The sequence below is a fragment of the Oculina patagonica genome, chromosome 9 (genome assembly GCF_052425735.1).
Source record: "Oculina patagonica isolate OP01 chromosome 9, crgOcupat, whole genome shotgun sequence".
Taxonomy (NCBI): domain Eukaryota; kingdom Metazoa; phylum Cnidaria; class Anthozoa; order Scleractinia; family Oculinidae; genus Oculina; species Oculina patagonica.
Genome location: NC_135766.1, coordinates 1,839,405 through 1,856,705, shown reverse-complemented (window position 1 = coordinate 1,856,705; position 17,301 = coordinate 1,839,405). Strand labels below are relative to the sequence as shown.

General features: G+C 38.2%; 3 protein-coding genes across 3 annotated transcripts in view; 1 reads left to right on the top strand and 2 right to left on the bottom strand.

Moving 5' to 3' along the window:
- The window catches only part of LOC144665185 (uncharacterized), a 292,253-nt gene that overhangs the window by 4,380 nt on the left and 270,572 nt on the right, over positions 1-17,301 (bottom strand). The gene's annotated exons all lie outside the window — the stretch shown is intronic.
- Positions 1-17,301, bottom strand: part of LOC144665183 (uncharacterized) — a 320,693-nt gene that overhangs the window by 291,710 nt on the left and 11,682 nt on the right. The window contains exon 7 of the mRNA XM_078526356.1: positions 6,697-6,765. Within this exon, the coding sequence (XP_078382482.1) occupies positions 6,697-6,765 (69 nt within the window). The remainder of the gene's footprint in view (positions 1-6,696; positions 6,766-17,301) is intronic.
- On the top strand, positions 1,761-2,938 carry LOC144665367 (uncharacterized). The gene is made up of 2 exons (XM_078526609.1): positions 1,761-1,952; positions 2,168-2,938. Exons 1-2 carry the CDS (start codon positions 1,794-1,796, stop codon positions 2,756-2,758), a joined length of 750 nt encoding a protein of 249 aa, XP_078382735.1. The 5' UTR covers positions 1,761-1,793; the 3' UTR covers positions 2,759-2,938.

Sequence of the window (17,301 nt, the reverse complement as noted above, 5' to 3'; positions counted from 1 at the left end):
CCTTTCTCATGTACATGTTCAAAGAATGCTGCAACAACGGAAAAAGACAAAAGATTTGGCAGATGCACTAGTAGATAGCGACAGCGAATTATTTTTCGCCGCTTGAAGCGGTAACGCCACGACCCGACATCACGACTAGTTCCTCGGCTTACTTTAGGACCTATAGGATGCTTGCGACTCCACGTTTTTGCTGTTTTAGATTTAACATTTATAAAACTGTTGCAGTGAGACCAAAATTGTTATAAAGCGAGCGGTAGAAATAAAATTATGCAACAGACTGTTTCCGACCAGAAGCAACATTTGACACCACTTTGAACAAGTTCTATTGTTAAAATAAAATGAACCTTCATTCTATCGCTCAACGCGCCGTACGCGTGATAATTTTCACACGTCTTGTGTAATTAATCTCATTAAAGCCGAATGCGCCCCAAAATACATTTTCTTTCTTATCTCATAAACAAAGTTTCGAAGAGAGAGGCGCACATTTTAAGTTCGTTTTCAATGGGGTTTCAACAATTTTCGCTGAAATTTGGCAAGAATGTTGCCCGATAATTGAGCAACAAAACTGTGTTGGCGAATTTTAACTTTTTTCTTACACTCTTAAAGTTTAACTGAGTGTCAAAAACAAACCAGACAAGTAATCAATATTCCCCGACACAGTTTCTTAGAGAAATGTGTGAAGAACACACAGCGATGCTAATCGCTTTTTCCCACTCAAATTTGTCCGGAAACGAACCCGATTTGTGAGCCTCGGTACTTTTGGAAATAACACGCTCTTTTTGGATAACATTAATATTTTTACTTAAAATAAATATATCTCCGTAATCTACAATACCTAAGCTTTCAGAAAATATATACTTTGCTATAGTTTGCGTTAATTACCAGACGGTAAGGCAGCTCCAACGCATGATGGTCATTTGAGGTACACTGATACCTTAATCCAGTGAACACAAGAGTAGTATTTAACTTATAGCCAAAACTTTACAACATTGATAAACCACACCACTGAAGTTGATCGAAGCGTGCAGATTTTTTGTATGGCCAAGCAAAACCTTATTGCATTGCTGTAAGTTGTGTTGCTGAAAAGTATGTTTAACTACCCTGAACAGTCTAACAGAAATCTCTTACGGGTAGACACAGTCCCCGTAAAACCAAAACTCTTGTATGTAAACAAAAACAAAGGCGAGGCTGACTAGGGTTCTTTCAATAAAGATTTTCCCTCAATTTAATTGGCTGATTATTGTCACAAATTTAGATATTTTCTCAATGAATACCTAGAGTGCATCAGCAAACTTTCACCATCGAGGACTTGTATGGTTAACGTTTCCCGGCGTATCCAATCGAACGTTCGGTAATCGAACCCAATCGAACACCAATCGTTCGATTGGGTTCGGTAATCGAACATAATCGAACTCACAATAAAATTTGGTCAATCGAACAAAATCGAACGTTCGATTACCGAACAGTCGACAATCGAACAGAATCGAACGTTCGATAACCAAACTCCTGTTTGTTAATATTGTGGACATTTTGTACGGTGCACCGTCCCCCTGATTAGTCCTGCGTGTTTTACATATCAAGAGACGGATTCCGAACAAAATCGAATCGGATTGAGTTCGATTGTGTTCGATTGGTTCGAAAATCGAACTCACTGCAAACTAGATGTTCGATTTTGTTCGATTACCGAACCCAATCGATTGATTTTTGGTTCATTTTGTTCGATACTCCTTTGTTACGCTTCCGCCATGTTGGATTGAAAACGAGGCTAGCCGTGCATCATTTGAATTTCCAAGATGGCGCACTATCATTGTTGTGTTCCTTTGTGTAACAACGACCAACGTAAATCATCTGCTACCGGAAAAAATTTGAAGTTTTTTAATTTCCCGAAGGATGGACAGCTAAGAAAGGCTTGGATAATTGCCATACGACGTGATGAAGGCCCTTTGTTCAAGGTAAAAATCGTGCATAAACAACATACAAATTAAATAGGTTGTTTACGATCGATCGCTGTTCTTGACTTTGCTTGACTTAGACCTAAACATAAGCTCAATAAACGTTGATTTTTGCAGCAATAGTGAATTATGTAATTATGATTAGTTTCCTTTGTGGAGTTTTTCACAGTATAGACAATCAATTTAACATTGGATCGATCGGCGATTGTTTACAGATACAAAAAGACTCAACGTTGGTTTGCTCAGAGCATTTTAAAACAGATGAAATTCAAACCACGTTGGCTGGAAGGAAGCGGTTAAGGGATCAAGCAGTGCCGTCAGTTTTTGCATGGACCAAAACAACACAGCAGCGGCCAGAGAATGTGTTCCAACGACGTAAAAAACTTCGGTTTGAGAAGAATGCATCCAGTGATGAAGAAGCCAGTAAGTTGGAAGGCAGTTCGGTAAACTCAGAACCAACCGCTGAAGAACAGTTGAAGAATCGTATAGCACAACTGGAGGAACAAATTGCAGAACTCGAGGAACAAGTTGCCGTTTTGTCGTTGGAAAAGTTTGGATTGGAAAGATTTTCAAAAGATCCGGAACAGATAAAGTTCTACACAGGATTCGGTTCTTATGAACTTTTAAAATCAGTATTCAATTGGCTTCAGCCTTATGCTAAGAACATGGCAACATGGTCCCAAGTGCAGCGCAGTGGTCAATCGCCAGTGGATTACAAAAGAAAAGCAGGCGTTGAAACCAGCACCAAGTGTACCCTACCATTGTTTGATCAGTTTGATCAGCTTTTTATTCCTAGTCAGAATTAAGCAAGGTTTTCCTATTGAGGACTTGGCTGTAAGGTTTAAAGTCAGTCCCAGTACTGTTAGTAGAGTATTTTTGACATGGGCTACTGCAGTTGATATATTAAACACACATCAATATGAAATGTTAGTTGGCGAACTGACACGTTGGCGAAACGACCAGTTACCATTTTCTTTATTTCATGCTTGGTCAGGTACCCATCTGGCCCTCAAAAGCCCAGGTGCGGGCAAACCTACCGGATTGTTTTAGAGCAACATACCCACATACTTGTGTGATCTTGGACTGTACAGAGATAAAGGTTCAGACCCCAAGTTCTAAGGTTTTAAATTCTGAGTTTTATTCTTCTTATAAGTCCCACACCACATATAAAGGTCTTGTCGGGATATCCCCAAATGGAGCAGTCTCTTTTGTGAGTTCTTTGTTTCAAGGAAGCATATCAGACAAAGAAATAACTCGTCAAAGTGGAATTCTGGACTTGCTGGAAGAAGGAACTGAAGTTATGGCAGACAAGGGGTTTTTGATCGATGACCTTCTCAACAAAGTAAATGTAAAACTTGCAATTCCTCCATTCTTAGGCAAAAGTAAAAGTTGTTCTAAAGTTGGGAATAAACAGTTTACATCATCAGAGGTCTCCAACACCCAAGAAATTGCAAGACTTCGAATACATGTTGAGAGAGCTATAAGACGAGTCAAAGAATATCATTTTTTTGACAGAGTCCAACCTCTAGTCTTAGGAGGATCTGTAAATCAGGTGTGGAGTGTTTGTTGTTTTTTGACCAATTTCAAAGGACCTTTATTTTAGCTTATAATTAACTTACTAGAAATTATATTGTGTTGAAAAGTATGGACACTTTTTCATACTTTTATCTCACACTGACCATTAGGCCACGGCAGACATGCCTCCATCCAACCCCCCTCCCCCACCCCCACCCCCCCCCCAATAACTGCTCAACTAAACATGTACAACAATTATTGGATGAGGTTTTTGTGATTCCTCGCGAAGCGAGGTGTATAATTTTGTCCCTCAAAGGGATCAGGCGGGATGAAATCTCGTGTGGAGTTTACGGTCATATATATTTCTATATATATATTTGTGAGCTTGGTGTGTGGCGGAAATGACGTCACACGGCCGCCGCGCGCTGGTGGCCTAATGGTAAGGCGTCGAACTTGAAATCAGATCTTCCGAACTGAGGTCGGGGGTTCGAATCCGGCTAGGTTTTTTTTTTTTTTTTTTTTTTTTTTGTTGGTTCGAATCCTGAGCCTTTCATTTTTATCGTTTTTCTTTTCGGATTAAAATAACATTGATTCCCACATAATACTCCCTCAACGCCTATTCAGGCTATAAATCTTTCATCGCCATCAGGGGCGCGCGGGCGGAGGCTTCGAATCCTCCTGCCATTCGTTCTTCTTTTTTTTTTTTAATGCCATCAAATAAATGTCCAAAATGCGACTATCCAATAATTTGTCGATGATTTTGAAAATAGTCTGCGCTTCCCAACGCTTTATACCTCTTTACGAACCAGAAAAAGCCACCATCTTCAAAGCGGAGTAGACCCTGGGAACGAGGGTGTCGCGGCCATGCCCGTTGAAATTTCTAACAAATATATCTTCCTGCCTACTATACTGTGGAAAATTGAATATGTACAATTCAATAAAAGTTCAACTTCAAATAATCCACTCCTTATTTATAAGCAATTTTTAATTTACGGTCAATTAATTGCCCGGTAGAACAAGCAAATCAAAGAACTATGAATTTCCTTTGCTGTCAAATGTCTCCCACATTGCTCATGGAAATTATGCATTCCATGCGCAACCTATAGATTATAATTCACAAATCTGTAGGTTGCGTTGATTCTCAGAATTAACTGTACGCTCTTAGCCAATGAGAAAACAGATAGTCACACTAAGGTTTAATAAATAAAACCTCTATTAACTACAATGTCAGCATATGACACACACACACACCTGTTGCTGACTGTCCTTCTTTGTTACTGTTTGTCTCTGTGCATTTTGAAGAGGTTTGTGAAGATGTATTTTGGTTTGAATCTGATAAAAATAAACAATGCATCATTATAACAGTGGCTGTGTTGATATTAAACGAAATAGGATAACAAGAAAATATAACTTGTTAAAAACCAGTCGTTTCATAATTGACTGCAGAACTTTTGGTAAACCCCTTTCATTCTCTGACCAGATATTAAAATAGCACATAATTATGCTTACTGGATATTGGAAGTGAAAAAACATCAATTGAAAATGAACTTTAATTCATGTCAGGGTTTAATTCAAGAAGAACACGTATTTTAAATTAAGTACCTTATTGCATGAAATTTTCGCGACATGTTAATTTCACGAATTTTGCGATTCTAAAAAATCGCAAAATTAAAGTGACGCGAACAATAAGTGTCGTGAACATAACATGATGCGAAAATTAAGTGACTCGCATATGTCAATAATCAACAAAAAAATAAGTTTAATACCACTAAAGGAAGCCTCAAGAACAATAACTCGTGTGCACGTACAAGCATGACCTACTTGTAGCCATTGTGAGAACTGCTCTGTTGATGCTATAGTCTCGCCCTTGCGTCTTTGTTAATTTGTATGTTATTGCCCCTTTGATGAATTCGTGTTATTTAATTCAAAGGCATGTTAAATAATATTGCCAAGGAAATGTAAATTATGTCTTACTCAAAAACGCGAAATTAAAGTGATTCCAGTGCCGTAGCCAGTAATATTATTACATCTCGACTGTTAAATTAATTTGATTTTGTCACATGAAACACTTATTTACAGCCTACCATTAGGTATCTCCTATTTCTTTAGCCTTTTCCAAGTCCACAGATTGTGCAGAATGTGCAAAATCGCTTTCGGCATAGACGAGGCAAAATCTGTGATCATCGAAAGCACGAGCCACTTGAGGGGTATGGGGAATGGACCCCAGAAATTTTTGAAATCTAAAAGCTCTAAAACGCTATTTCCATCATTTTCTTAACGCATTTCTTTCGGGTTAAAATCTAGACGAGGCAAGTGCCTCGTCTTGCCTCTTGCTAGTTACAGGCCTGGATTCAAAATACAAAATTTTCGCAAAATCGCGAAATTTAAGTGTCGCGAAATATGCGTACTTTAAAATCGCGAAATTAACGTGTTGCGAAAATTTCATGTAATAAGGTAGACTGCTGACAGATTAATTGACTAATGTGTTCAGTTGACAGCTTAATTAAAGAAAAAAAAGGTCAGCTTCGAGCCAAAGTGGCGCATACTGCCAGAGCTTATCCCGGTTTCCTTAGCATTAAGCAGCTAGGAGTATTTCTACTCCCCCCTGGATGGGATGCTAGTCCATCGCAGGGAACCCCCCAGCATTATTTCGCCGGTACCCATTTATACACCTGGGTGGAGAGAGGCACTATGAGAGTAAAGTGTCTTGCCCAAGAACACAACACAGTGACCCGGCCGCTCGCTCCGGAGTCTGGCGCACTAACCATTAGGCCACCGCGCCTCCCACAAAAAAAGAAAGGTCCATACACAATGTCTTGTTTAAACAAAACAGAAATGTTAAAATAACAGTCATAATGATTTGCTGGCCGGGGACCTTCAAAGGCTAAAAAAATAATTGAGCAGCACCCACCAACGAGAGTCTGGTATATACACTTTTAGGACCTCTGATCCTATCCAAGCTTTTTTCTAACAAGTATCCCCAACTCTTTCTCATGAGTACACCACCCCTTCATTGGCTCCATAAGGAGCAATGAGACATAATTATGATGACTCAGCTGCCTAAGTATTACACATGGTGGCATACAATGCTATGATTGTTTTGGGGGCTAGGGGTATTGTTTCTGTTTTTTGTTGTATTATACTCTCGAAGGGTGGCAAACCATTCTTATGAGACCTTGCTAGCGCTGCTACCCGACACCCTCCCCTCCCTATGCACACACAAACCCACCTGTTGGCAACGCTCCTCCTTTGTTACTTGTTGCTCCTTTGTTATCTAAAGATGTGGGTGGAGCTTGATCTGCGTCAGAAAGGAAGGGAAACAATTAAATGTCTCTGTGTCAATCAACATATTATTTTCATTAACTCTTTTCTTTGTGCACTGATCCAACTATCAATCAGATCCAAATATGACCATTATTTGACTTATTTACATTAGCATGTACATAAACAAAAAAAGACAACATCTAAAAAATGCCTTATTCATAAAATAAACAAACCAACAAAATTAATGAATACAGGCAATGAAGGTAGACACATGCAAATTATGCATACATGAATTCGAACTGCATGCATATATAAATTTCCTGCGGCAGATGATCCTTCTTTGTTTGATTTGGTTTGTTTTTTAATTACCGTGAGCATAATTTTTATTTGTTGTGCTGTTAAGAATCCCGGGGTACTTGGGTCAATTTTTGTTGGGTATGTGCCACTGGCCTCTCAGAAACCTTACCCCATTATAGTCATATTCTACGGCCAATTATAGACCCCAACTACGTCATTCTTAAATGAATTAAATCACAACTTGCCAGAATTTTCTTACTCTCAAAATCCCAGAAAAATGTGACCCCATTCTAGTCACCCTATAAAAAATGCTTGAAAAGGCGACCCCATTATAGTCAGTTCAATCGTGAAAATGCGACCCCATCCAGCGGCACATCCCCATTAGCCCATTTATAGAAAGTGCCCCCCCCCCCCGGGTAAAGAATTCTTTACTTTAACCTTGAGCGATCAAAATTTATCTTGCATTTATGACTCATGGTACTTCAAATAGTTTGGCGGCTTAATCTCCAATAAAGAGTAACTAAACGAGGAGCTGTGCCTTTAGGCTTGCCAAAATCTATTTTAAATTCAATGTTAACAAACGCCTTAGATGTACATGTACATCAGCAAACTTTCACCATCAAGCACCTGTTTTGGTAACTTAAACTATAAACAGTTTCCCTTAAAAGCACTTATTTTTTTATTTAAAAAACATATTTTTAAAGAACACATTGTACTTACCATTCTTGTATAGATCTTCTGTCTAAAAGAAAAAATTTGAATTACTCAGTGACAGTATAAACCATACAGTTACATTAATAAGCTGTGGGCTTATTTCCATAGAATAACGGTGATAAACATTTTAAAAAATGGTTCAATGGGTTATACTGGGTGAGAGGTTTGAATTCTTATAGAATCATGTATATCAATAATTATAATTATTTCTACCAGTAGAATGATGTTAAAACTATACTTACATTATCACTTTCTGGCCAACCTGAAGAAAAGAATTAAGCAGGGTCAAAAGTTAATAACCATAAATTAACTGGTAAACTTGTACAAGGGAAATTATTTACAAGCCTTGTGGCCTAGAACTGTCAACCTGCACAACTCAATCATGTGTATAGTATTAATTATTGTAGCTAAGAAAACTGTTTCTTCTGATTTGGGATCAATCGATTATTGTTTATTAGGGACACAGTGAGCTTGTTTTAAACATATATGTATAAAAAACAAATACGGTAATACCAACATTTAAGTCCATCTTGGGGTGAATATTATCTACTTTGGTAATAATCAAATCGCTGCAAATTCCCAGGCAAAACAAGTTTGCCTATCAATAATCCATTCAATAGGTTGGTAAAGTGGGATCCCAATCACAAGCCTACATTTGTATTGTCCTTCAAATCACAAATCATGTAAAGTCATGGACAATTTTATGAATCACATATTTAACATACAATATTAAAGAAAATGAGGTTTTTTTTTTCTGATTGGTTAATTTGCATGAAATTTGGCTTTTTAAAACCTAGCAGCAAGACATGTTCTTTCAGGTAGGCTCACGGTGTGAGACAGATCCTTAAAGGGGCAGTATCATGAGAAGTCTTCTACGTTTTTGTGTAAACTATGATAGAATTATGAGGGTGCACTTGGTGATCAGCAACATAAAGTAACCTTTGAACAACAAAACGAAAGGCATATATTCATTCTCCAAGGTGTGAATTAACGTAATCAATGGTTTTTTTAGTGATTTTCTTCCAAGTAACAAGTTTTAGGCCACTACTGTCATATACATCCATAGCCAAACCACCTTTAAACAATTTTAGTGACTATACAGTGCGATTTAGCAAGGCCAGACCACTATTTAGTATTAGTGGATCTCCAGTTAATACCTGTCCAACATCTCATTGCATTTTTAAGTAGCACCAAATCATGGTGACACTGTCCCTTTAAAATGCATAAATCGAGCTGAGAGAATGCTTCATCCACACAAGATGAGTCTTTGACTAATCTGCATTGTTGAGTATGTAATTTACTTTTAGTTTTCATGAAAATTTTCAGTCAGAATTGCAAATGCAGTCCTCAAAATAACCATATATTGTGCCACAATAATCTAGATCAGCAATTCATGGCCAGATATGAGCTGCTTTCACATGCCATGCACCAATGTTTGCTCAAATCATGTGTCACATATAACTTATTTCCCACCGTGAATAGACCATTTTCGTATTCCCTGTATTGGACTGGAACTAGCTTGCAATGGAGGCTAATGCGGGGGAATATCATTAAAAAGAGCGTCATGTCATTTACATTTGAAAAGATTACCCGCATTAGCCTCCATTGCAAGCTAGTTCCAGTCCAATACAGGGAATACGAAAATGGTCTATTCAATGACTTTTAACAGAATCAGAAGGACTGTGAATATTGCACTCCACCTCAGCTCCAGACCCCACCCCACCCCTCAGGATTGATAGGATTCATTTCAGGAGGATAATGGCCCATCATCTTGAGGGCTGATACTTTCTCAGTGTGTTTCACAGCAAGCTTGGTTAGTAAGTAATAAGACAGTTATTACATGACTTTTTGATAATATTGGACCTGCAATAATGCATTCTGATAAGCTGATTTTAGTCATTTGTCCCTCAGGAGTATTAGTCGTGTAATAAGTATTGATGCGGTAAGAACTGACCACTTTTGGAAATTACAGTCCTGGTAAAACAGGATGATTCTTCAAAGAGGCATTTATTTCAACGGGAAGGGTCAACGTACACCTTACAGGACCCTTTATACAGCAGAATAATTTGGGGCCAATTTTGCAACAAAACCCAGAATTGAATATTGAAGAAATCTTCAGGATCCAACAATCTTCACTTAATTAAATTCTTATAATATTACAACAAATATTGATCACGAAATCACTTACCAACGTAAACCACAGCTCCTGTGAGCGCCCCCACACAGCTAGCTCCAAATAACATCCAGCTCCTCATGCTTGGACCCTTCTTCTCCTTGGGTTTTACGTAGTAAAATGCACGCGGACATCGTAATGGCAGTCTTGCAACCGGTCTAAGTACTCTTCCTGTACATGATAGAGAAGAAAATTGGACCGCTGGTGAAATCAAAGAAGCATTGCTGCATATTCTGGAAGCGAACCATCGGCAACAAGCGGAAATAGAAGACGACATAGCCACCGCCGACCCCGAGGCCCCCAACTGTCTCAACCTCCTTCAGCCTGCCGCTGATCGTTGTTACCAAGGCTCAAGATTCTCAAAATAGCATTTCGCCGGTGTTTACTATTGAAAATTGAGCCTGGATTTTAAAGCGAATCGATATGTTGATAATTTCTTCCATTAATTTTGAAATTAAAGTCGTCTTTTGCCTTTATGTTTCAATAAAGCTCAGAAAAGACCGTTTATTGACTAATGCATGGTGTTTTTTGGTGAGATTACTTTTCAGACTATATATTATACGTACAGCGACTTGTCATTACTGAGTTTGACATGACATAAAAAACTTCATTAAAGGTTAATTTTTGTCAGTTGCAACTTATGAGACTTTAATTTCGCAATTTAAGCCAACTAAAGATCATGACTCACGTTTAGTAACTTAAACATTCTCGATTAAAGTTTACAAAAGAAAAATTACAACTATAATGTTCCTTTACGAAAAAATTAAAGGTACCAAAGTTCAAGTGATCATTTATGGTGAAACAAGAAACTTCAAGCAGTTTATAATCGGGCGGTTAGTGTTTGACCACTTCTTTTCAGTTCTTTTTTAAAATTGGCTAGAAAGGCACGGCGGAGCACAGTGAAAAAAATCTTTAGAAAAGCAGTCACTTGAGCAACACACAAGTCGTGTTTGCATGAGTCACGGAATGTGATCCACATGCATAAACAAATTCCTGTCTGGGCTTGCAAATATATATATTTTTCCGAATCTTACATAAAATACACTCAAACCACTTGAATGGCAAAAATTTTGGTTAAAATAAAAGAAGTTTAAAAATCAAGTTCTTGAAGTTTAACTGCTATTTTGCTAGAAAACACAGCTTTCAGTGGCATTTGCGAAGTCGCAAGATTGAGAGCACGTAAATTGAAAATACCTGACTGCGTGACTCAGCAGGTAGTTTCCCCTTTTAGTGATGACTTATGTCCCGTGCCCTGACAAATTTTTGCTGGGTTTGCAATTTTCCTTTCGATTCCAATACTAAACTCAAAACATTTGCATAACACACAAAAAATAATTCATTTTTCATTTATAAATAGTTCGGACATGTCAAATCGCAACGTGAATATTCAGTGCTCGCTCGGAGCCATACGCCTGCAGAATAACATTCAAAAATAAATATTTCACAAAAAAACAGAGCGCAGAGAATTCGTAAATATTTTTAAAATAGATGTATGATAAAATAACTACAGGCGAACGATCGCCAATAAACATCAAAACATGCGTGACCAAGGAGTCGCCTGGGCCCGTGGGTCATGGTTTCATTTTTTATTAGCTTGGACATGTCAAAACACTTTTCGGCTTTGCATCCTTGATTGTATTTGTAAACATTCAGTGCCCACTGAATCAAACGCTCGAACGACACAAACATACACTTCACACTGAACAGTGTTCGTAATACGAGCGATCGCTAACCGAAACATCAAAATTTGCGTGACCGTGACCAAGGAGTCGGCTGGGCCGCGTGCGTCTGGAACGATTTACCGACAAAAAAATAAAAAAATTCCGTGCAGATTATGAATCGGGCCCAGGCCCCGCCCGATTAATTAAAGATTGCTGAAAGGAGGCTTAAAGACCTGTGTTCTTAAAGATTAACTAAAGGTCAATTAAACGTATATTAAAGGTCAAATGTACCTTGCAAAACTTTAATCTAGCAACTAAAGACAACAAAAGATCAGGCGGTGCTTTTATTTAACTTTAATTTTGTCCAAAAGGCACCAAAAGTTGAGCATTCGTCCTGTGCTCGTTTAAGGCCACTGCGTCGCCAAAACGTCCTGCAGATCTAAAAGAAATACCGGAGCAAATCCAAAGGTTTTCAGGAACTGTAGGTTAGGATCAAGGTTAAGTCTATATACGGGCTTCAGTGGTCCATAAGGTCGGAGCTTATCCCAGTTTTCGTAGCATTCAGTGACTAGAAGAATTTCTACACCTCACCACAGACCACAAACACCGGCTCCGGCCACTCCCGATTTTTGAGAATGCAGAGTGGTTAATCCCATTCAGCCAATCAGATTTGACCAGAAGTCCGTTAACCGCAGACATTATAATGGGGACCGGCCAGAGTCTGCGTTACTGCCATGTTGCTGACTGACAGGAAGGTGGGCTCTTTTTCAACTCCGCTTCGTGAAAGACAAATAACACGCGAAACGAGAACAAATATCTCACGGTAGTTTTTTTCATTTTTCCACGATTTTTTCTCTCATGATATTTTTTCTCTCGGTTGTATTTGTCCTCACTCTTGTGAAGTACAAATATCCCACGGTATTTGTACTTCACTAGACCGGTTTAGCCTGCGTAGCTGGCGGTTTTTGAAGGGTTTTAAAGCGCGCACAAGCAAGCGAGAGACTTGGGGAGTTCGCCGCTTCCTTGTGCGCGCTTTAAAACCCCCAACAAAACCGCCAGCTACGCAGGCTAAACCGGTTTAACAGGTTCGGTATTCCTCTTGACTCAAAAACGGCGGGTAGTTGGCATTTTGGGAAAAGAAAACGTTGGATAATAAATCTCTTATTAGACATTTTAGTGTGTTAAGGGACGGACCATATTCTTGGAAGAGACGGGGGATGAAAAAATTTCTTCTGCAAACACTTTTTTTTAGAAATTACATTTATGTTTTGTAGTACATATCGTTTGCAAACAATTTATTTTATCTTTCTAGGCCCTGCAACCATTTATTTTCAATGTTTTTTATAACCCCCTCCCCCCCCCCCCCAACCCTCCTCCAAAAAAAAATGGTCAGTCCCTAAAAGTATCGCTGAACGTTTTTACTTGTCTTTTGTATTTTGGCGAACCCGTAGGGCCTGTCGAAATACTTTAAGACTCGTAGAAATATACAGCGATAATAAAAATTAAATTGTCTAATAAAGCCACTCTAGCAAACATATCTGTTCTGGTAATATAGTTTTAATTCGTGATAAATGCTCTATTTACACACTAAATAAACAAGGAAATGTGATTTCTACGACAAAAAAAATGACTCGGATGGTCAAATTGGATCCCTCTTTGCCATGTGAATGACACAGCCATTAATTACACGCTATGTACAATTGCTATTTGAACAGCACTAGTCAAACACAGTATACACTATAGCTTAAGAAAATATTTGTCCTTGCTTTTATTATAAACTGGAAACATCTGTCTCCAGTCAGTCCAAACCTCAATATGAGGTACTTCAATGTCTTTCATTGTCTAAAAAGGCTTTTTAAGCTTTAACATTAGACTCTAAAAATTATATATGTATATAATTAATATAAAAATAATACATTAAAAAATATTTTGCTTAAGGACAAAAGCCCTGTGTGCGATATCTAACACTTATTGTACTGCGTTCCAGTACAAACAACTGGTATTTACATAGCAGTCTCGCATCTAGTAAAAAAAAAGTTTGAATAAACCATCTATCGTACCCTAGAATCTAGAATTTTGCGTCAAAAAATAAACTAAATTGTGAATCTTAGACTCCACATCTATTTAAAGTCAGAATGCTTCTAAATAATGACTACAGTTTACACAGTGGAACCTCAAAATAACGAGTCCCTGTTATAACAAATGCACTTTCTCGGTGCCTTGGTACTTCGTTATTTAGAGCTTTCACTGTACAGCAACAACCATTTTTTCCAATTATAAATTCGTTCAATAAATGTCTTATTAACCTAGCCTACTCAGCATTTTCTGAAAGAACATCAGCCCTCGGTCTTTTTTGTACAGACGCCGCTGCCCTCGATCCATACTTCAGTCAACTCTCGCCTTGCGGACACCCCGCTCATCTGTGGACACTCGCTATTACGGACAAAATCCAGATCCCGGCAAAAGTTTGATTGGAAATGACTCCCGCTATTACGGACTCTCGCTATAACGGTCAGTAAACGACGCCCAGAGCGTGTCTGCTATAACAAGAGTTGACTGTATTTTTAGGTTTTAAAAAACCTAAGGCTGATAACCTCCCGGAACGCTCATTGCGATTTTTTACCAAAAGATATCTTACATCGGATCCCTGTTTAAAACTGCCCATAGTCTCTCTATTTCTCAGATCGTGTAGCACGTGAAAATTAGCCACAAACAAAGCGGTTTCACCGAGTGTCCAACGATCATCTGCTAAACAAAGAGACTGTGAACAATTTAATCATCACTATTCAATCGCTGATTAACACTAATCCGGGATTAAAATGTAACAGAGGTTTAAATCCTGTTGTTCAAAGGAGCTAAGTCACGCATGACGCACATTGCAAATTTCACTGAGTCCAAAATGTTTGTCTGTTCATTTCTGGTTTATTTTTACCACTCTGTTGTTTTTACCTCAGTAAATTCCTTTTTTTATCTGGAAGTAATGTTGTACACTGAAACAAAAAAAACTCCGACTTCTTGAATATCTTGACATTGCTCCTTTAAGTTGCTTGACACTACAGACTTGACTGGACAATATTCTGTAGTTTTAAATTGAAGGTAGCTTTGTACAGTTACACTGAAACAAAAACTACTTATAATATTATATTTCTTGATACTGACCTTCGAATTGCTTGTCATTTAAAATTTACTGTGTAGAAACAAAGGTACTTACAATAGAATTCTGCTCAGCTCCTTGCCCCCGGGGAAGGGAGAGAGCCGGACATTAATGTTCTCCATTTTTCTCTATAACATAATTACACTGATACAATATTTTGTAAGTTTGACTCAATACTTTTCATTGTCCATATTAACTTGACCCAAATCATTTGCTAAACTTTAAGTTGAATTTTGAGAAAGATGCCTACAGGACTTGAAAATAAATGACAAAATATTTAACAATAAATTTCAATACAAACACTGTTATACTAAATAGCTTCCGTGTTTGTTGCTAGCGGAGTAAGCCATAATTTTGTCTTGTGCCTTCTTAGCAGTAAGAGCCACGTTAATTAAATTTTACGAAGTGTCTAAGTGACAGCCGGTCAAGGTGTTTTACAATATACTAAATGAGCGACGATCATTTAGTGTTTTGAAAACCTTGACAGGCTACGGTCATTTTATCACAGCGTTAATTTTACGGCTTATTAGCCGTGATGTAAACTACACTTCATGTGATAGTCACACTTACTACAACACGCCTTAACGTCTTAGTAAAATTTGGTTCACACACGTTGTAATAACACAATAATTTCGCTTTCATTTGTTCCTGTAAATACTTAATTCAAGTGTAAACCAGGTCTAGCGTAGACCTCGTTTAACTGATCGGCCCTTAGTTTCTGTCATTTAAATTTGTCATGTTCTTATCAGCCAAATAATTCTCGTCTAATTCGTAGCCGTTATTAAAATCGCCACGCAACTCTCACGAGATGCGTTGCGTGACAACTAAACTAGGAACTCCACAGGAAAGTAGTGATAACCATATTGTCATTAAGTTTAAAATTGCAGTTGATAAGGTAAATTAACTAGCAATTTGAATTTTGACATTGTGTTAGCTGGCCGTCTGCAAAATCAAACAAAATTAGCGTGAATCGACAGTTAATTCACCTCATCAACTTCAAGGTTAATCTTAAGTATTCACACATGCCCACCAACACTGATTCACCGAGCATGCCTCAAGAATAATCCTTATGTGACTCTGTTAACTAAGAAGGCTTAGCGCCCTTGCTAAAAAGATACGTCACTGCCTCGGCTTTACCTTTCCTTTGTGCAAGCATTAGCGACGTTTCACCAGCTTTGGTTCTGGATTCAATGTCAATTCCGTAAGAGAGGATCTTCTCGATAACAGCAGTGTTACCACCCTGTGAAGCCCAATGCAACCAATTCCACCCAAAGTTGTCTTCTAAGAATAGATTCGCGCCCTTTTCAAGCAGATACTCCACAGCCTGTAGCTTGCCATGATGAGCAGCGTTCATCAGTGCCGTGACACCCTCGTTATTTATTGAGTCAATGCTAGGCACGTGACTAAGCATTAACTCAATAATAACAGGGTTACCACCCTGTGAGGCACTATGTAACAAATTCCATCCATCGTTGTCTTCTAATGATTGATTAGCGCCCTTTGCCAGCAGATACTCCACAGCCTGTAGCTTGTCATTATTAGCAGCTAACATCAGTGGCGTGACACCCTTGTTATTTATTGAGTCAATGCTAGGCACGTGACTAAACATTAACTCAATAATAACAGGGTTGCCACCCTGTGAGGCACAATGCAACAAATTCCATCCATCGTTGTCTTCTAATGATGGATTAGCGCCCTTTTCCAGCAGATACTCCACAGCCTGTAGCTTGTCACTTAAAGCAGCCACCATCAGTGGCGTTGCACCCTGATCATCTCTGGAGTCAATGGAAAATCCACGAGATAGCAAGGATTCAATTTTGGTAACATCACCGTCCCTTGCCGCATCGTGAAGTGAATTCCATTCATTCTTATCCTTGTCCACAAATTCGCTGCCTAAAATAATTGATAAAAAAAATCAAAATTAAAGATACAGACGAGTGATTTTTGTAGAAGATGGCGAGATGTAATGGACGTGACCTAGCTGACGCGAAAAAACTGACTCGTGAAAACATCCAGCTGTATCGTACAACAACTCGCTTAATTACCCTTTTAATTCAGTGAACACAACAGTAGTATTTAACTTATAACCAAAACTTTACTTCATCGATAAACCACACCATTGTAGTTGATCGAACTGTGCAGATTTTTTCCTTAAATAAGTATTTTTTTCCCCAATCTTTTGGCTGATTTTTGGCACAAATTTTAAACATTTTCTCAATAAATACCTTAGTGTGCATCAGCAAACTTTCACCATCAAAGACTTGCATAAAGTGCAGCCTTTTTCCAAGGTTAACGTTTGTACTCATTTTTTTTTATAAAGGGTTTATTTGAAAAATATTGAAGGACCGTAGCCAGGGTTCAGCACAATAAAAATTTAAGAAACGGTCTCTGGCGAAAAACTTCTAAAAAACACGAAATTTGAGCTGTTTGATCTACAGTCTTCGACGGGTCAAAGTGAATAAAGATTTATGAATAGAAATGTGTAAGATTGAAAAAGAATGGACTATGTAAATTAATTATAAATGGGTGTAAAAAGAATGACGTACTGCCCAGGGAGTGGGCAGGAATTGT